This window comes from Pyrus communis, chromosome 14 (assembly GCF_963583255.1).
Source record: "Pyrus communis chromosome 14, drPyrComm1.1, whole genome shotgun sequence".
NCBI classification, from domain to species: domain Eukaryota; kingdom Viridiplantae; phylum Streptophyta; class Magnoliopsida; order Rosales; family Rosaceae; genus Pyrus; species Pyrus communis.
This window is the reverse complement of record NC_084816.1, coordinates 12617610-12640204: the sequence shown is the minus strand read 5'-3', so window position 1 is coordinate 12640204 and position 22595 is coordinate 12617610. Positions and strand designations below refer to the sequence as shown.

The 22595-nt window shown below is 36.2% G+C and overlaps 1 protein-coding gene across 1 annotated transcript; it reads right to left on the bottom strand.

Annotated features, from left to right (window-relative positions):
- Positions 1 to 17061: 17061 nt before the first annotated feature.
- Positions 17062 to 18133, bottom strand: LOC137715221 (probable CCR4-associated factor 1 homolog 9). Its single transcript, XM_068454468.1, has one exon. The coding sequence runs from the start codon at positions 18050 to 18052 to the stop codon at positions 17201 to 17203; it is 852 nt and encodes a 283-aa protein (XP_068310569.1). The 5' UTR covers positions 18053 to 18133; the 3' UTR covers positions 17062 to 17200.
- Between the last annotated feature and the right edge of the window lie 4462 nt (positions 18134 to 22595).

Here is a 22595-nt window from a genome sequence, read left to right as displayed (position 1 = left end):
TCCATGGCAGAGTAGAACCTTGTTAAATATCAACCTACACATTGCCATCATTATATTAGGAGGTGGCATGATGGCTAAGCTTTTGAGTTGGAAGGATTAGGCTGGAGGTGGTCTTGAATTAGCATGCAATCAATATGTGTGTGTATGACTCTGTTTTATAGTAGGAGCTGTCGAATTAATGGCTTAAGTTATCCATGAGCAAGCTTCTCACACACTTATATATAAATATATATATATATATATATGTAAGATTGAGATGTTTATATATATACACACTTATATATACATTTATACAGGCCCTTTATGCAAAGGGATCCCATTTTTATTAAAAAAAAATGGGAATTAGGTGTGGGGCTCACTCCACATGGAACTTCAACAATTCGAACCATCTATTTTGTAAGTCTCGCTTCATAGATCATCCTTGCAAAAATTCAATTCAATCTGAAGCCATTTGCCTATTTAATTATCAGGATAAAATTTCGTTGTTTCTTATATAACAAAGTATTCGTTAATTTCTTTGAGCCCAATTAGATTTCTTAAACATTTCCATTTTGACTAATATTTTGCAAGGATGATCTATGAGGTGCAACTTGAAAAATAGACGGTTTGGATGTTAAAGTTCGATGTAGTGTGGACCCCACAACTAATCCCCATTTTTATAAAAAAAATAGGGATCCCTTCCCTTAAAGATTTCCTATATATGGAAAGAGAGAAAGGAAAATTAGGGTTTGGTATACGTGGAGATTGTTAGTTGGGTTGTCTTGCCAAAACTTGGATTATTGAGGTGAGAGGTTTATGTAATGTGTTCAAAAAATATTCTTATTTTCTGATAACTGAAAACTAGGAGTTATCAAGTGATTTTATACTATTTTCAAATATTTCTCTATTTCAAGTCAAAGCATGTTATATTTGTTGAACTGTTTGATATGTGGATTATTTGGAAATGTTCATGGAGCATGAGAACTTTGTTGCTTGTTGCATTAATCCAAGGAATAAATGTAAACTGCAAATGAGGACATTAGGGTAGAATGGCCATTAGGGGTCACGGGGTGAGTTACAATTTATGAAGGATATAATGAACACATAAGGGGATGATGTTATATGGCACTACATGGCTAAAGCTTTGATATTATTATTGCAATTTCTAGTGCGTGTAAAACGGCATCGCTTGACTAGCATATTATATATCCTACTCACTGAGCGGCGGTGGTTGTTGTTCACCCCTCACATTTTTATTTTCAGATGAGTTACTTAGCAAGACAAGGACTAGACGAGCTAAGGTTGTGTTAGACGAGGGATTAAGATTTTTATTATTTATTTATGTACACCCTGTAAAGATTTTGGACTTAATTGTTATAAGAAAAGTTCGTTTTCGTTTTTAATTTTACTTTTACTTGCGCATCTGGCGTGGGGTTAAATTTTTTTCGCCGACCTCAGGTCTGGGGCATGACATCAAAGGACAACAACAAAGTCATGAAAATAATAATTTAACATTGAGATAATAATATATAGCAAGTGGAACGACACCCTTCTCATGCCTAGCTTGAAGCAGCAAAGGAAGGAAAGAAAGAGGGTTATTCTTCGAACTAAAATTGAAGAGCTTAAAGCTCAGAACAGTATGAGAAGCTCTTCGAGATGCTACATCAAGCTAGACAGACTCAGTCTCATAAGCCCATCAACGCAAAGGTTCACATGTCTTCAACAAGGGCATTCTTAATGAGGAGCAACTTTCTCACCAAGATATTGGTCAACACGAGACTTCTCTTAACCCAACTAATTCAAACTAAAGTAAGAGAAGTGGAAGAACACATCTCCTTGCAAAAGAAATGGAAGGATCAAAAGTTGTTTATCACGACTGTTGAGACTTTTTGAGGCAGTGTTGAGAAAAACCCATGTACATAGGCTCAAAAATCAATGACCCAAGGGTTTTTAAGGGTTCAGTCCCCTACCACATCTTAGGCCAACTACCAATCTAAGGAAGGAACAACAAGCTTTGGAGGAACAAGAGAGCATAGGAGACTCAAGGGACTTTTGACAAGCTCATCCTGACATACAGTATGTTGAATCCAAGAAAAGGCCACATGTTCTTGACCAAACCTCCTTATTTTCAAGAGATGGAAACTTTCAAAGGAGGGCTCAGATGGTACATGACTCTACTCAAGATCCCCTTATCCTGCAACGCCTTGACGAAGTGAACAAAGTGAAGGTCAAGCGTCAGGCCAAAATACCTTATTGGAATCAACTAAGGCCAAGTGCTCTAACAAGGAGGATCCTTTGCACCTCTCTACAAGGAGAAATGAAACAAAAGCTTGGTTTACAATTGTATACTAGGAGGGAAGATCTAATTAAACATACCTACCTCTTTGAGTCCACCATGACATACCAAAGACACATTGATGAGGAACGATGTCTCATTTTTCCCTTCACTCTTTCTAATTGAGCTCTTAATTGGTATTTTTATCTTTAACTTAATATAGTAGATTCCTTCGTTGAGCTAAGGAGAATCTTCGTGGCTCAACATATCTTCCAAGCTGATTGCTTACACTCCGCTAATGAGTTATACACCATTCGTCAGAAATCAGATGAGTCGTTGTGTGAATATGTCAGTCACTTCAGTCATAAGTACTCTCGCTGTGTTGAGGCTATTGACAAAACTACACTTATGACCTTCACGGTAAGCATGCGTGAATGCTTCTACAAGTAGATGATCACTACCAATACTTGGAAGACTTATTTGAAGTGTTGACGCAAGCTTACAATAGTGTTTTTGTTAAGGCAAGGACATACTAAAGGAACCCTCCTATGGTTAACCCCTATCAACAAGTGGGAAACAAAGGTAAAATTCTAACAAGTGAGAAGGTTTTGGCCATTTAGACACTCTGTGCATCCCCTCATGCCCCACTTAGCAACCTGTAAGCTCATTACAATAAGAGGGATAAAGGTTCGTATCAAGACAATCAGGGGTGAACGTATCTTCAACTGTTATGGCCATGAGGTCAAGCCTCGCTCTTTCAAAGTGGAGGATTGGGTACTGAAGAAAAGTTATTATAGAAAGACATAGGTATTCCAAATGTTTCGACCTTCAACCATTTGGGATCCTTTGTAACATAAGCCATTCGAAAAATATTTAATGAAGAGGTATTTCAGACAACTTCATCTAAGTCTTTTATATTTCTAACATCGGAACACTTGGTCTAACTTTGACCTATCTATATACTCTAACTTAGAGCTTCAATATACGTACTTTAACACAAAGTAAGTGAAACTAAATGGTATAACCAACATGGTTCACATACCCAAACAATGGATTTCCTTCATGCATAGCAAAACATTCATAAACAACATACATGTCATGAACATCCCTCATGTCATAAGCATCATATCACTAATTAACCAGGTGATGAAAAATAAAACCAGTACTCTAATAAACAATGTTGAGCTTGGACAACTTGCCACTCTTCTTACCAACTAGGTGATGGAAGAACTCACCTTCGTATCACCAATTAGGTGGTAGAGGATATAATTAGTACTTTAATAAACATTTGTGCCTCAACAACTTGTCATTCTTCACACCAACTAGGTGATGAAGGAACTTGCCTCTCTTCACCAACTAGGTGAAGAACGGTACAAGTTGTACCTGTGGATTCTTAACATTCATAAGTAGTCAAAAACTTTCAAGCCTTACAATCTGGAAAAGGCGTAGACAAGCTTAATTGAATTTAACTAGGGGAGCACTTAAGCCCAACATGGGTTATGGTCAACAATAAAGTCTTATTACAAATCAACAAGGGTTTCAACAATGTGCGATGCTTTAAGAAGACAACAAAATGCTTTAGTGCATGTGTAATGCTTCAACATCATATTGTTTACAAGTCTCTTGGAAAAGTCTGAAGCTCCAGAAAGCTACATATAGTATACAAAGGCCAAACTTTTACAAGATTATTGTCATCAACATGTGAAGCAGTCTCTCGCCAAAGCTCTTCAACCCTCTTGAATCTACTTCAAACATTTTCCTCTTGAACAACATAAACACTACAACTTCATTGTGGATCCTTAAGGGCACCGTTAAAAGGTCAATCAATTTATATGGCGTCTACAGAGCTTCAAGCAACACAAAAGCTTCAACTTTTCAGTACTTATGTTGCAACGTGCAATATGAAGTATTATTAGCATATCCTTCAACTATACTAGAAAGGTCAAACATCATAGCTTCAATAAACTATTTGGGCTCCCAAAGGTATAGGTTGAATGAAGCTAATTTTGAGTTATTCAAAAGCTTCAGGCATTTTCTACTCCAACATTTACAAAAACTCCGAAGTCAGAAGCCTTGATAACTTATGAAGCTACACTTGACAACATGCAAGTACTACATCTTAGCTTCACTTACCAACGGTAATAAATGGGAAGTTTTGGTGGGTGGTAATGCACACTAGTGTCCAAAGAAAAATCATATTATATGACTCTACAAACCTTGAACAACTACATGTAGATTAACCTCTCTAGAGCTCAACACTATTTGACTGCTACTAGCTTCATTGCCTGCAACTTTGACTCCAAATTTAGCCGTCACAAGATGCTTGTAGTTTGTCTTCATTACTTAGCCATTCAATTAAGCAGTGGCAGAGCTAGAAATTAAAGCTAAGAGGAACCGCTAACCCTGACATTGCCAATGTATCATTGAGAGAAGATTTGAGGGTTAACTTTTGTATAGGAATGGAAAACTTGAATCAGAGGACAAAAATGTAGTCATGAAAATAATAATTTAGCATTGAGATAATAATACCTTAAGCACTGAACTTGTTCATAAGTTTTGCTTAAAAAACAATTACTACATTAAAGTTGAACAAGCATTATAGATCATTGCTCAAAAATGCAAATGTGTGATTTTTCTTTCAGTATAAACTTTTTAAACAACACTATGCACGCAAAATGGTGAATTAACTACATAATGCTCAATGGAAAGCACACAAACAGAAATTAAACCTAACAAACACAAGAAAAAACATATAAAACAAAGAAAATGTAGGATAAGCCCAGGCCTATCCTAGTCCTCATGTGTCTCCGCCACTAGAATAATGCCACCATTACGTCGTACCAAAAATAATATTGTTAAATAGGTTGCCACGAATCCCTCTTGATTAAATGTTAACGAAGCTATGCTTATCTTTTGTATTCTTACTGTTAACTCCACAGCAACTCGAGCAAGCTCGTCCTAATCACATGCTGACCATGATCAATGATTTTGCATTCTTGGAAAGAATGACATTAGTCAAATGAGGCAGTCTTAGAAGATTATCGAATTATTTTTGGATAGCCTAAGGAAAGGCCATAAAACAAAGTGGGCTTTAAGATAGACATGGGTGCATAGAAGAAAAAATTAGATGTCCATAGCTGTTTTCTTTCTGATGTTTACAAAGGTTTCTAGTTCAAATCTCCCCACCCCTTTAATAAAAATAATAAAAAAGTAGAAGTTGCATGAATCGAATGGTGAATGAAACAAGTCAAAGCTTGTATTCGGACTAATACAACGATGTCAAGTTTTAATGAAAATACATGTAGCATAATTCATCTTCAACAAAGACCAATGCTTTTTCACAACGATCAAGGTTGTCTTGGGCCTGTGTGAGGATATTCGAGACCAAATAATTATCCAAGGTTAATCCACATATTACTAACAATGTATGACAGTTAAGACATTCATACGAAGAGAAATATAGAATTATCCAATGAGTTGATAGACTGGACAAAACCATGCCCAGGGACAAAACATATTTTCAAGGCTTGGAAGCATAGATATTCAACCTATTTAATTAATAGTATAAATACCAATAGACCGTCGAAGATTTTCATACCTTCGATTATCCAAAGCTTTTGTGAAAATGTCAGCTAGCTGTTTTTTAGTTCGCACAAAGATTAAGGTAAGAATTTTACTTTCCACGAGATCTCTAATGAAGTGATGGCATATGTCAATATGTTTGGTCCTTGAATGTTGGACGGGGTTCTTTGAGATGTCAATTGCATTCATGTTGTCACAATATATGAGAAAGGTAGATTGGGATATGCTTCATCCACATTAACCGAGTAAAACAACTTCCCACGACAACATATTTGGCTTGTACGATTGAGAGAGAGATGCAATTTTACTTCTTACTATGCCAAGCCACCAAGTTGTTTCCAAGATAAAAAGTTCCCCAGAGGTACTTTTTTGATCATCAATACATTCGGTCCAATCGGAATCACTATAACCAACAAGATTTGTGTTGGTGTCAAGAGTGTAGTCCAAGCCAAACTTGGTAGTTCTATTAACATACTTAATGACCCTCTTGACAGCCAACAAATGAGACTCTTTAGGACAACTTTGAAAGCGAGCACACACCCCAATGGCAAAAGTAATATCCAATCTACTTGTCGTCAAGTAGAGAAGACTGTCAATCATACTTCTATACAAGGTTTGATAAACATCATTGCCACTTCAATCCTAAAAAGTAGTTTATTTCCCCAACCAAACTCATTTCAAATTCACCTGTCATCATGTTGATGAACTGTTTCACAAGAGAATTTGAGGTGGAGCTGACAATAATGTCTCCACATATACTCGAGCAATCACAATCTGAGATTTCACCTTCTTAACAAACAATGTCATATCAACTAAGCCACGAGTGTACTCAAGAGCACAAAGATTAGAAGAAAACTTGTCATACCAAGCACGTGGAGCTTATTTCTAGCCATAGAGGGTCTTCCTCAATTTTTACACACTATTTGGATTGTGAAGATCCTCAAAACCTTATGGTTGTTCCACATAGACTTTTTCATTAAGATACCCATTAAGGAAAGTGATTTTGACATCCATTTCAAACAATTTGAACTTAAAATGGCGTGCAATGGCTGAAAGGAGTCTAACACATTCAAGTCAAGCAACAAGAGCAAAAGGTTTCATCGAAATCAACACCGTCGAGTTGAGAGTATCCTAGTGCAACAAGTCCGGCCTTATTTCTAGTTACATTTCCTGACTCATCAGACTTGTTCTTGTATATCTATTTGGTGCCAATAACATTTGTGTTTGATGAATGATCAACAAGGAACCATACCTCATTCTTATCAAATTGATTTAGCTCTTTCTACATGGTTAAGATCCATTCCTCATCAGTAAAAGCATATTTGATATTCTTGGGCTCAGTTTAAGAGACATATCATATATGACCAACTTCACCTGCAATTTGTCTTCGAGTTCTAACACCTTTGTCAGCAGAATCCACTATCTCCTCATCTCAATGACTTCTAGCCCATTTTGGCTTATCCTTGAATGTGATAGAGGAATCTTGATTTATACTTACTTAAATGTCTCAGTCACTTTCTAACAACACAACTGACTTACCAGAAGCATCGTTGTTCTCTTTTGAGGGAGGAGAAAACGCATCGCCATTTCCAATATAAGGAGCAAGAGGAACATCAGAGTCATCCACTTTAACATTAATGGACTCCATAATGGTTTTTGTTTGAAGATTGTAAACCCTATATGTCGTGCTTATGTTGAAGTAGCCCAAGAAAATTCATTCATCACTTTTATTACCGAATTTTGCTAGATGTTTGCGATCTCTCAAGATATAGCAAACACTCCCAAAAACTCTAAAGTACTTAACCAAATGTTTTTTTACCTCTGTAGAGTTCATAGGGAGTCACATTTGTGCCAGGTCTAAAGAAGACACAATTGGAGACTTAGCAAGCTGTACTCATGGCTTTGGCCTAAAAGTGTTTTGCTAGATTTTTACTGCTTAGCAACACCCTTGTTATCTCAATTAGAACGCGATTTTTTCTATCAACGACTCCATTTTGTTGAGGAGTGATTGGAGCAAATAACTCATGCTTGATGTCATTTTTTGAGCAGAAATCATCGAAGTGCACATTCGAGGACTTAGTGCCATCATCAGTTTGAACTCTGACTAATGCAGGATGATTGGATAAAGACTTATTCAACATCACTTTATACACAATAAGAGATTGTTGAAAAGTGTCAAACTTCTCTCTTAAAAGCATACCTAGGTAAATCTAGAGTAGAGCTGGAAAAAATTCTCGAAAATCCCAAACCAAACCGAAAAAATCCCAAACCTAAACCGAAAAATCCCAAACCCAAACCGAAAAATCCCAAACCAAAACTATCCTGAACTTTGGTAATCCCGTACCGAAAAATACCGAAATATTCGGTATGGGATTGGTTTTCAAATTTCATTTTATTCGGTAATCCCGAAATCCTGAAATATTCTTATCCTATCGTCCATTATAAGTTTAAGTTGGGTCTTTTCTTTTGTATTCTTCTTAATTCCTCAGACTCTATCTCTCTCAATCGCTCACTCTCACTCTTTCAAAAAACAAGTTCGAACAACACTTTAGCACTCATCTAGTTCAAACGCCGCTCTTCCATCCACTTTAACGGAGCTCATCCGGCCACACACACAGATGCAGAAATATGCGAATACAACAAGAATCGAGTCCCAAAATTCAGGTAAGGGTCTTTGATTTTCAATGGGTAAGAGTCCCAAAATAGGCAATTGTTGAATCGGTTGAAGAAAGTATGGAAAGCTATGGAAGGTGTGGTTAAGATGGGTCTAGTTGCATCTGGAAGGGAAAAGTTGGCATCTGTTCCATCTGGTGGTGGTGGGGTTATTGCTCCTGCCATTGTTAAGTAGAAGAAGTAGGAAAAGGTGGAAGAAAAGGAAGAATCAGATGACGATATGGGTTTCAACTTTTTTGACTAAGGGATTTTTGTTTGGAGCTTTGCCTGTATCAAGACTTCATCTTTACAATTTTGGGACCAATGCTGTGTTTTTAAGTTTATGTTTGCAGTTGGATATGGTTCTGGATCTCTAAAATTTTGTGTTTAGATTGCAAGTGATCGAAGATGTTTGCTTTGGATCTTAATTCCATCTATTTAAGTATAGAAAATAAAAAATAAAGAGATGGGTCTAGTGAGAACGATTGGGGTCATCAATTTCAATGTTTTGCAAATCAAACAATTGCTTAAATTTGCAAATATTGTACCCACTGTCAATCAAGTTGGATTTCGTAGATCATTCTTGCTATTTTTAATAGCTCAACATTAGAATTTGTCGTTTGAATGATGCAATGGATTTCCATCTTTTTTTTTTTTTTTTTTTTTTTTTTTTGCCGCTTCTTTGATTACAATGTCGATCCATGGACCTAATATGTTAGAGTAGACAAGTGATTTAATCTAGTATCATTTTGATGAGGAAATTCATTGGATGAGTTGGCTTTTCAGCAATTATTTTGCTACAATCTACTAGCATGAACGAATAATCCCAACTTCTACTGTTTTCTGTTAGGTATTTCCTCAGGTACTTTAAGACCATTGTTCTGCATATATTATTTGAAAATATTTTGGGATTCCCAATTTATCCTGAAATCCCGAAACTATTTCGGGATTCCCGAAATTTGGGATTCTCGAAATTTTGGTTTGGGATCAGTCTTGAAATTGGGATTCCCGAAAACTTCAGTTTGGGAATCAGGATATGGTTTTCAGTTCGGTATCCTATACTGAACCAGCCTTAATCTAGAGTTGTCATCCACAATTACCAAGAAATATTTCTTCCAACCAATAAACAAGGTTTGGATTGGTCTTACTAGGCCTGTATGCACTGATTGAAGAGCTTTGGATGTGCCAATATGAATTACTTTCTTGTGGGCTACCTTAGTTTGCTTTCCTAATTGGAATGATCACATGGGACTCAGAGACAAAGAAATGTGGCAGACCTCTTACAACCTCATGTTTGGACAATTTTTAAAGATCCTTGAAGTTGACATAACCAAGTCTTCTATGCCATAATACCCTAGTTTCATCAATTGCTTTGTTGCACTTTGAATATTCACCAACTTTAAAAGCATCAAGAATGTAGCAATTGTCTCCGAATCTTGGTAGGACAAGCATATTCTTCCCATTTTCATCCACAATTTGGCAACCTCTTTGGGAGAAGCAAAATTCATCAGATACTTCATCAAACAACTGGCTAATACTGATAAGGCTTGACTTCAGCCCTTCCACATAGCTAACATTTTTTAGCTGAGGAAGACTAGGGATCTTGATAGCACCCTTCCCAATGATTTGAGATTTGTCGCCATTACCAAATACCACACCACCATTACTAAAGGGAACAAGTGACAAGAAGGCATCTTTGTCCAAACATATGATAATAACACCCATTATCAAGATACCAAACATTTGGTTTGGTGGCTGAAAGTGCATTGAGGACGATATGATTCTTCAAGGACATTCTTTCCAGAGTGAAGCTTCCCACATTTGGTCGGATATGACTCACTTTACCATAGTGATAACATGTGGGAATGAATTTATTCTCTGAGCTAAGATTGACATTAGGAGCCATAAGTTTTGATTCCTTCACAAACTTTGTCTTAATAGCCATAGAACTTGAACCACTTTCAACAAAATTAAGACTATTTTGTCTCCATATGGTTTCCTAATACTCAGTTTTTGGTCAATTCCTTCTGCACCAATGGTAAGACGAATGACATTGTTGTTGGCCACATTCAACTTGGCCAACTGCTTTAAATTTTCCTTATAATACATTACATTATTGGCCTTTAATACACGAACTTGATTTAACAAGTTTTCTTAAGATTTCTTTAGGTTATGAATTTGAGCTTCAAGGGCAGCAACAATTTCATCATTTTCTTCTATGTCATCACCAGCAAAGCCCCTTTCATTTAGAAACTTGACTTGATCCTCAAGAGAAACCACATTTTCACTCAATCCCATTCTAACTAGTTGGAGTGACTCATTTTCTTTCTACAACTTAGAGACCTTCCGAATAGCTCTATATTGTCCACTTTAGCAACACAAGTGTCACCAAAAAGTGAGTCATACTTGATACATAGCTCATCATACGTCAACTCCTCAATATTATTCAACACTAGTTCATCATCACTAGGATACACCTTTTTAACTGAGGCAACAAAAGCAATAGTTTTCTCTTCATCATCTGATGACTTGTCAAAACATATAAATCCATCACTTTCACTTTCGCTCTTGGTAGCCATCCTTACTTTCTCACGTTTTTCGATTTGGCTTCCTATGGTTTGAACACCCAGCAACTCGATGTCTAATACCACCACACGAGAAGCATGGTCGGGGTTCACTAATAGAAGGCTTGTCCCTACGACTGACAAACTTTCCTTACTTTCTACCAAAAGTAAACTTACCTTGAGGTTGAAACTTGAAATCTTTTTATGGCACCCTAGTTTTTTTTACCTCCCTTCCTTTGTTCTTGAGAATCCTTCTAATTGTTTAACAAACAAAGCAAGATCATCATCAAGGGATTAATCACAAGGTTCAGAGGTAGCTTTAGCATTTTCCACACTTTGAAGAACAACATCTTTTCTCTTCTTTGAATCACCTTCTTCTATGTCAAGCTCTATCTCATAAGTGATTAGTTTACCAACCAACTTTCCATGTTTGATCTCATATAAGTTTTGACACTCCTAAAAAACTGCCTTTTTTGCTTTGAATCATGTATGCAAGGTTTTCAAGATCTTTTGTACAATAGTTGTCTCATCAATAGGCTTTCCCTAACGTAAGGCTTCATTCGTCAACATTCCAACTTTTTTCATAGAAAGCCGAAAATGACTCAGACTCTTTCATCCTTAAATCCTCAAACTTCGAGAGAATCATATGAAGTTTGAGATCCCTCACTTGTTTATCAACTTCATGAAGGATTATGAGTTTGTCCCCAACTTGTTTTGTCATGGTGATAGCAAATGTGTGCAAACTGAGTTGGTGAGATTATGGTGACAATGGCATTCCTTGTTTTTCGGTTTGCCATGGCCGATGTGAGTTCACTAAAAGTCCAATCGCATTCAACAGTTACCATAAATTTACCATCAACAATCCTCGAATGAGCTTTCCATTCAAAGGTGAGATAATCAACAGTAATTAAGTCTTGTGCTTCTAGGAAAATTTGAAAATTATCACGCCATGCAGCGTAGTCCGTTCCATCAAAGAACAGAGGCAAGTTAAAAGAGCCAGCAACACAATCACGATCCATGGTGAGATTCCACCCAATACCAATAACTTCTAGAGATCACTCTATGTATATCTAGATCAAAGCTCTGATACAATTAAGTTGGTACCAAGCGGAATGTATAGCAACTATGATCTAAAATATACTAGATTGACTAGCCAAACAAACTAGTCAACTAAGTGCAGAATTGGTAGTTATAAAAACACAAATCCAACAGAAATACTCAATTTTTAATAAGTTAACCTAGTTAACAACCCATGCAGTAATATCTTATAATCATGCAGTGAAAACTTAAGAACAAGCACATATAAAACAAGTCACATAATATATATATATATATATAGCATGTGATAAAGATCAAGATATGTGAACAAGTTTAAACTACCAAGAAAACAAACGATTTTGACCAGAAAAACCCCCCAATGGATTAAAAAATCGTAGGAGATCTAAGTTGGAAAAGAAACAAATACTCTCTACAAAATAATTTTTCACACCATGGAGGAAATGAAATTCTCCAACCCTATTAAATAAAAAATTTTGATTGTAGTAGACAAAAGTACAAAATAAAAAAAAATAAAAAAAAATAAAAAAAAAACACTTGTCAAATGTAAAAGCAATCCGAGCAGATCAATGGTGAAAACCTTAATCCTATATAAAAGGTATCAGTCAGCCCATGTGGGTGGCCTTGCATTGTGTGCCCAACTCGCATGAAAACATCAAGCAATTCTAACCAGACAACTTCACTAGTTAGAATGCATAAGAATCTAAACGTGAAATGCATATGCATGTACAAACCTTACATGTGATAAGGCAACACCATATGTACTTTGATCTTCAATACTAAGTATCCTGAAGTCTAATATGAGGCACAAGGATCTAAAGTGAGCATGTGTGGTACATATTTACAAGATTGACAAGAAAAGCCAAAAACAACTAAGTCTAGACTTCAGAAACCCTCCCCTAACCGATTCAATCAAATTCAAGATAGGCATGCAATGCTTTTCAAGAATCATTGAATTAAATTATTCTGCAATTGAATTACTCATTTCATCCCATCGATTGCCCCTAAAAATGAATCAGAAATATCTCCATTTACACTTCTCATTTTCAGAATAGTTTTATCAAAATTTTCAACACTACATGCATATGCACAATCACACAATTGATCCTTCAAAAACTTATTACCTGCACACCGCCTCTCCAAATTTTCCCTCAAATGTTTAATGCAAAAATCATGAGAAGCAGTAGGGAAGTATTTCCAAATAGCATTCAAAAGCCCATGATATCAGTCCATAATGAATGTGATCTTCCTTCTTTGATGATTTAATAATACTCAAGCCAAATATCGAAGAAACCACATCCAACTGTCTTCATTTCTATGTCCACAATACCATAACATACAAGAAAAATCTCAGTATAAAACACAAGATAAATAAAAAATGTATCACAAAACTAATTCTGCAAAAAATAGAAAACTAAGTCTAAATAAATGTTAATAATGTTGAAATTCTTAACTATTCATGAGGGGGTCCCCCCAACCACACACACCCACCCACCCCCATCTCTCCCCCGCCCCCCCCCCCCCCCCCCCACCAAAAAAAAAAAAAAAAAAACTCAAAACAATAAACAATATTAAAACTATAAAAACAATAAACTGAATCTGTAATCTATTACATTAAAAAAACTTACCATTATTTGTATTTTTCGCACAACACCTAAGAAAATTACCAGTATATTTGGCCTTCAAAAACGTTCTATCATGGAACAATATTGATCTACACCATCATAATCATTTAATACAAGCATCAAAAGATATGAATAACCTTTCAAACCGACTAGTATCCTTATCAAGTTCTAGAGAACATAAGAATCCATCATTGGCACACACAAACTCATCAAGGTACCAAGGCAAACATCTCTAAGAGAGAGTTTCATCACCATTAACCTCATTACATGCAATCTATTTACCACACCAAGCTACATGGTATTTAACATCAAGATCATAACTCTCCTTCATTTCCCCCATAACCTCTTTTGCCTTAATAGATGGATTCAAACGAACATGGTAACCAACAAAAGGGATAAAACAGAAGGACCAAACATTTTATTCTCCTTTTGATGAATACATCCAATGCAAGTATGAATATTATTTAATTTTTTTTAATGATGAAACAAACACTAGGTTGTTGCACAAGAGTATGAACAAGCCATTAACACCCCTCCAACAGTTTCTTTGAGTAAATAGCAGTAATACGCTTTCAATCAATCCTAGTGTACTTGAAAACAAACCCAACTTCAATAGAATATTGTATAAGTTTTCTACACAACTCAATTGCACCATTTTCATAACTTTGACCCTCGTAAGAAATATAACTCTACCACTTATTTGTTGCATAATGGTGAGGTTCTTAAAAACCATATTTTCCCAAGTATTAGTTATTATATCTAGTCCTAATCGTTTCACTTAAATAAGAGGACGACACACTACTAGTAGAAACTATAGATATGTTATTCTTCTCATGAACATAAACCTCAACAATTGGATTAGAAATCAAATTATTCACCAATGCAAGAGTCTAAATATCTTCATTGCACTCTAACAAACAGTTTGCTTCACCACGGTATAATGAGTATCTCAAGGAAAACTATCCTAGAAACAAAGTAGGAAACCTAGAACTTAATTGCTCACACAAATCCTCATAACTAGTATGCGGATAAAGTGGCACAACTACTACACCATTTCATATACACACTTCAACACCTTAACAACAGACATAATTTACACATAAAAATAAAAGAAATAAATAAATAAATTAATCATAAATTGATTCTGTATAAACTGATGTTGTACAAAGTAATGTATAAATTGATTATGTATAAATGGATTTTGTATGAACTAATTCTACACATATATTATAAACACAATGACAATACTTAAACTGATTCTACACACAAATAATTAGACATATGCATACATTTTTTTTTATGTAAAACTAATTATGTTTAAACCTATTTTGCATAAATGTTAGTAATGTTGAAATTCTTAACTGTTTCTTGAGGGGAGGTTCCCACCAACCCCTACACAACAATATCACAAACTAATTATGCATAAAAATTGATTCTTTACAAACTCATTTTACATAAATGTTAATAATGTTGAAATTCTTAATGTTTCTTAGGGATTGACCCCTCTCCTCCAAACTCGTTCAAAATCTAAATCAAAACAAATTCAAAATCGCACAACACATATGAAATCAGAACAAAACTTCAAATAATAAAACTCAAGCTGAAATCTAAACATAAACCATCAATAGAGGGAACACAAACAGAAATTGAACGATTTCGAATAAGAACGACTAAATCTGAAGCTAGTACTCTCTGTCAGCCATGCTTTTAAACGGACGGAAGGATAATTTCGTAACTTTCATTCTAACAAAAAAAAAATAAGGGCCCATGATGTCATCCTCTGTGTTTAAAATTTTATCTCTCCTTGAAATGTTTAAAAAGTGTTGTGTCAATACATAATTAAGTATTAAAAGTATATTCTAGAAATAGTTTTCCCAATATTTACTACATTATGCATCTCCCATTGAAAATAAAAAAAAAAACTAATAAAAAGGGATTCAAAACTTTGAGTTTTAACCAAAAACCACCCACTAACTTTATTTAATGATAAGGATAAGAGAAAGAGAAAAATTAAAAAAATACCTAACAAAAGCACGTGCAAGCCCTGCACCTCTGTCAATACGTGGTCCACCACTTACAAAGAAGAACAATATGAGGAAGGAATTTTTCAAACCGTCAGTCGGTAGTCTTTTTTCCAATCGAAGGTCAATGTCTCTTCAAATCTCTTAGAATTCAACTCTGTTTCAATCTCCAATTTCCGAACATCCAAACGGACCTCAAAATCCTATTGATTCAAGCAAATGAAGTTGAAGATCAATAAAGCCTACGATTTCCATACACTTGTGTCAATATGTAATCCGCCACTGTGACAACGATGATGATGATCTTCCTACTCATCAGACTGATTTGGGATGGACCCCATCATTCGCATCCCCATGTTGTAGTTAGACATTATCTCCACCATTCGCATCCTTATATTGTCGTTAGACATTATCATTTGGTGTTGGTGGGGGTATTGGGGTAGTGTTGGTAAACTCTTGTGATGTCCTCTTTCTCTTCCATGATTTAATAAGAATTTCCTGCTCCCAACTCCAACCGCCCTGTTGATGGTATGATGGAAATTATGATCCCAAGAGGAAAGCTGCTGATGTTGCTCACCTTCAACTTATTTTCTGTGGAAGTTTTTGTGGCAGCTGCAGTCAGAGCAGTTGAGGCCCTTGAGGGCTTCTATGGTGCCCTCTTTTCCATTAGGCATGAATTCGCCACAGCCATCTGTAGTAGTCTTTCCTATGGCTATTGCATGGTTCTTGAGACACCCCTTGTACCTCACACCATAGTGCCCAACTTTTTCATTATTAAAAGTGTTGTGTTTGCAGGGCACAACATTTGCATTTGGTGGAGGAAAAAATCAAGCCGCAGATGAGTGAACAATAGAAGAAAATTAAATAATTGGTTTAGAAGAAGAAAATGTGTTTGGAAGGTGAGAATGTGCCAAGAAAATTCAAGAAGAGGAGAGAGAAGAATGTAGTATCGTTAAGTTTCATAAACAGTGTAATAAGTTTCATAAACAGTGTCGTAAGTTTGATAAACAATGTAGTAAGTTTCAAAAATAGTTTAGCACCGTTAAGTTTCATAAACAATGTAGAAAGTTTCATAAACAATTTGTAAAAGGACGCGTAGGTCTGCATGTCAAAGTTCTTTTTTTAATTTTTTTAATATTAAAATGATGTATTTTTCATTAAAATTTAAATTCTTTTGTCATTTTTATTAAAATTTAAGTCTTTTTAATTAAATAAAATTATAACATGATTTTTTATTAAAATAAACTTAGCTCAAGACCTTTCATAAAAGTTCCCTTAAAAATACTAGGATCATTAGCAAAGTTTCCTGAATTAAAAAGAATTTTTCATCTTATTAAACAAATTGCCCCAATTAGGACCGCAATAGATAGAATTTACAGACACAACTATGTTTTCTTTCCCCTTTCACATTAATTAAAATACTTGTATTTTTTGTCAAAATTTTAATTAACATACTTCCAGTCCATATAATACTCCAGCGTGTTGCTCGGGTCCGCTATGCAAAAAGTACACGTCCCTCATCTTTTGAAAGGCATGCCATGTAAGCAAGCTATCTGAACCGGCCTGGTGGCACTTCCCGACCGCCCGGTCCACCTCTAAGGTTCTAGCAACCCGGTCCAACCCGCCGTACAAGCTCTTACAGAACCGCATCATGTGCTTGACATCATAAACCCTATTTCCGAAAAAGATTCTCAGAATTCTCAGAAATTCGTTCAAGCCACTGGGCAAGTCCCGGCGCGTGAGAATCTTCACCAGGTACCCGAAGTCGTAGGCGCTGTGGAAGGTGACCCAACTCACCGAGTCGTTGCACACGAGTCCCGACGACATCATCAGCTCCGCGAAGCGCGAGGAGTCGACGCCATGGGAGCGGTTGCGGTCGAAGTCGATGCCCTGGCGGCGGAGGAGTTCGATGGAGTCGGGAGCGTGGGGGTCACGCGCGACGTCGAAGTCGTTGAAGTTGAACTCCCAGATGAAGCGCGTGGGGGAGCCGAGGTCGGGGAGGTTACCGCGGGAGTCGGAGAGGGTGAGTCCGACCTGGATGAGGCTGAGGGCGTCGACGTTGGATTTGAGAATCCTGTAGTGATCGGAGGGCCGGAGGGTCTGGCGGGAGTCGGGACTGGTAAGGTCGACGGGGGGCCGGAAGACGACGCCGGGAAACTCGGTGTCCATGGAGATGAAGGGGTAGGCGTCGATGACGTTTTGGATGAGCTCGAATTCGGATTCCAGATTGTGGGCCCAGACTTCACGTATCACGATGGGCTTTTGGATCGGAGTCGTCGGATCTTGGTCGCCGTACATGTCGGAGAAAAATAACTGGAGAGAAAATGGTTTTTATTTTTATAATTTTATTTTGTTGGTGGGAGCGGAGAGTGTAGAGGTGGGTTTTATAAAGGGGAGAGAGAGAGAGAGAGAGAGAGGGTGAGAGGGCGGGGGGATGGTTCTGGGAAATTGGATAAAAGAGGGGAGAGGGCGTGTAAATACGGACTAATAAATAATAATATTAAATAACTAGGTGAATGAGGTCAAGTGTTGAATGAATCGTTTTCTTTTGTGTTGACTGAAAAGCTAGCGATGAGAAATGGTCCAGGTTGGCTTCTACCTTCCAATTATGTACCTCTCATTGCGTGTTGCGGATAGGACTGGAAAAATAAATAAAGAATTTTCCGATCCCAACCGAAAAATTCCGAACCCGAAATTGAAAAAGTTTTCAAACCGACAAATTTCCAACGGTTCAGTAACCCATACAGAATCGTAACCGAAACTTTCAGTACGAGTTTTGATATTCAACCTGCCTTGTTCGGGAATCCCGAACCGGACCCAACAATTATATATATATATATATATATATATATATAATTAAATATATAGTTTGAATTATTATAGTCCTTGCCACCACCACCTTCTTCGAGACTCGACTCGGGCCACCCCACCATACCCTCTCATCCTGCTCCAGCCACCATACGAACAACAAGCAAATCAGGTTTATTAGATCCAGCAAGCGGGAAGGAGGACGAAAGAGACGGCCCCAAGCATCAACTCACTAGTATCATAATCAGAAGTGGCACCAGGTTGGTTCGAACTAATTTTCTTTGGTCTATGCAATTTTGTTTCGAATTAAGATTCGATTTCTAGGGTGTGAAAATTGGGTTCTAGGATTTGGTTTTTGCAATTAAGGTTTGTTCTAGGATTTGATTTCTGCAATTGGGGTTTCTTTTGCAATTTGGATTTCTGCAATTGTCACGAACTATATCGAAATTCCCAAAAATATTTGACAATCCCATAATTTTGGTTCAGTTTTGATTTTTGAGATCTCATCCCGAAATGAATTGGTTCAAGATCCGGGTTTTGAGATTTGGTACAGGATCCCGACCCAATCCAGCCCTAGTTGCGAACATCCCTCAAAATTCATTTTGTCCTTTTTATGTAGCCCTGTGATATCATTTTAATGTACAAAAATATTATAATTTGAAAAATTAATTATGTCTATCATTATCTAAATAATATTTATAGAATATTCATTTGATTTGGAGGCCTTTAGCCTCCAAATTTTTTATGTGACAATCAATCTGTTAGGCGATTGAGAGAATATCTCGATCGGGAAAGAAAAAGGGGAGATATGATATTTTAATAATGATAAAGAGAATAAGGCCTGGTTTGGTACTGAGATGATTCTGAAAAAAACTGATATAAAAAAAAGCTGAGAGCTGTTTTTGTGTTTGGTAAACATTCAGCTTCAGTTTTTTTTCACAGTTTTGGATGTGAAAAAGCCAAAAACAAGAAGCTGCAAAACCCAGCTTTGAAAAACTGGCTTTTTTTTCACATTTGTTTTACATAAAAGTTTACCAAACACTATAATACTGTTTTTTTTTTTTCAAAAGCATTTTTACAAAAAAGTTTACCAAACCATCTGCTGCTTTATTTCACAGCTGCTTATTCTCACAGCACAGCAGAAGCAGCTTTTTTTCAAAGCACAGCAATACCAAACCAGTCCTAAATGGTTTGATTATAACGTTTATACAATAAAATATTGTCACGTCGTCATGAACGAGGAACAAAGATAATAACTATATAATAAGCTTTTAACTATTTTGATTTTTAATTTTAATTTTCAACATTGTAATAAAAATATAGTTTAAATTAGTGACCACAATATAATGAACTTTTGCAACAAAATCTTTTAAATTCATAAAGTTCGATATAAACCCAAATATATTAGAAACTCAAAAATGCGATGATATTGCGAACAAAGATTTTGGGCACTAAATAATTTGGCAGATGCCACATCATCGTTTTTGGTTAGTGCTAACACATTTTTTTGTTTGAAAACTTCTTTGATCAAGTGGAGGAAGTCTGTAGTCTTATTTCTCTCGTCCAGATTCCTGGTTGACTCCTTATTTACTTATGAACAAGTCTGCTGTGTTTTGCACTAACAATTTCTGCTCTTCAAAACAAAAACAAAAATTAATTAAGTGGTAAGGACACGGACTGCGCATTTTCAGTAAATTAAAAACGTGACTGTAGCCACAAGTAAGATGAAATTTCTTATAATCTTTTTGAACCCAAAATAAATGAATAACTGTTGTTTGCTATCACTTATCATTTTTTTTCTTTTAAAAGAAATATAGAAAAAATTAATTCAGAAGACGAAAAGATGTCTCAACTAACACCTTTGGTTGGTCAACAATATCAACTAACTTGACTTTTAGTCTTTGTTGGGAAGTGCATTATTGTTCACCTATGCCGGACATATATTATACACAAATTTATTTGAAAATTAAAATAAAAGTTTATATTTCATGCTGTTCATATTTAAGATGATTTTTCAAATGAGTCATAAAATTTTAATTTTTTTTCATATTACACATTAAGATATTAAAATTATATCTTTTTGTGTCTGACTCATTGTTTCATTATATCTTTTTGTGTCTTGGGACTCTTGCTTGAGCTAATAATGTGTAATCCACATAAAAAAAAAACAAAACAAAACAAAAAAACTTATCAATTTAAAAATCACTTTAAACCTAAAAAAATACAAGACCATCTTCAATGAAAATGTTAAATTATTAAAGTCAAATTTCAATTGATAATTGATGTGACAATTTGAAGTCATATTTCAAATTTTGCGTTTCTCCAACTGAATTGTCAAATATTTTTATTATTAATATTAATGTAAAGCTTTAAATGGTTATATTTATTAAAAAAAATTGTTGAAACAAAATTTTATTGGTTGAAATGCTAATGGAATAAGAGACCTACCATTAAAATAAATTACAAATAAATTTGACACAAATTAGACTCCAAATCACCAAGCCTTCAAATCCAATCAGCAAATAATACTTTGGTTAGAGAGACTTTTGATATCAAATGTTCATAGTGGCATTCCATCTAGGATTTTGACATCTCCTTTAGAGATACTCTAAACACAAGCTTCAAATCCAATTAACAAATAACACTTCGGTTAGAAGGATTTTTGATGTCAAATATACACAGTCATATCTCCACCTAGGATTTAGCATCTGATTTTGTTATAAATGTTAATTTAATGGCTAACATGGCAATATCAGATTTTCCCTTTTTCCAACTGATATATTTTTTATTATAAGTGATATTTTTAGAACCCATTTTAAAAAGAAATCAATGATAATAAATTTTCTTGGTGCATTAATGGGACCTACATAATAAAATAATTAAAAATGATTTGACATCACATTTTCTCATATGTCAATCCATAGGATGGATATATCAGTTGAAGCTTGCTCTCGCCTTTAAAATTAATTACATGACATTCCACATATGTAACAGCCCGTTCCGAAAATTTTAAAAACTTACGCGTGAAAAGACGATTTTGCCCCTAGCGTGATTTTCCGTTGTGTAGTTGTTCTTTTTGGCTTGTTGTGGCTGGTTTTGCACCACACACTCCTCTCCACACTCACCCTCACTGTTTTCCCTATCCCTGCACCTGTCCCGAGCTCCCTTTCCTTTCCCATTTTCCATTCCAACGTACGGACACACACACAAACACATCAAACCTTCACAGATCGAAGAAACAAAGTACATATCCATGCTCGTGAGGCTCGTAGGAGTCCAACCATAACCATTTCAGGTAAGGATACCTTCGTTTTCACGTCGAACTCGGGATACCCGATTTTGGGGTACTGTTCATGCACACGTAATTTCTCATGTTTTTGGGAATTTCAAGCTTGTAGGAAGCTTGGTGAGGTCCCTAGGAGGCTCGGGGTGGTTCGTTTGAAGGTTTTGGACGTCGGGATAGTGAGTTTCGAGGTTGGCCGGAGTTGGGGTGATTTTCCAGGTGAGATTTCGTGGATTTTAGCACTTGAAAGTGGTATGATTTTGTTCCTCTCGTTGTAAGCTTCATTTTGGTACCAATTTTGTGAAATTTGGTTGAAAAACGAAGAAGATAGGAAGATTTAAAGTTTTCCCGATTTTCCGGCGCCGGCGACGGCGCCGGAGCCTCGCCGGAGAAGACGACGGAATATTCCTAACGCCGTTGACGGTTACCGTTAGGGATAACGGAATATTCCTGACGGCGTCAACTGACGCCGTCAGCGTGCCAGGCACGTGCCTGCGCGTGGGGGCGCTTGCGACGGTGAAAAAATTATTTTAAAAATATGGGGATGTTCCTGAGGTTGAGTAGATCACGTTGGTGTATTCATACACCCCATTTGAGCATTGTATGAGAAGTTATTTCTAAAGGTTGGTTATGTGTTTAAAATTAACGTTTTTGTAGTTATTTCGCATATAGGTGAATCCTATCCCGAGGACGAGCGTGGTCACTCGAGGCAGGGGGGTTACGACCCTTCCACATACCAGTGAGTGGGCT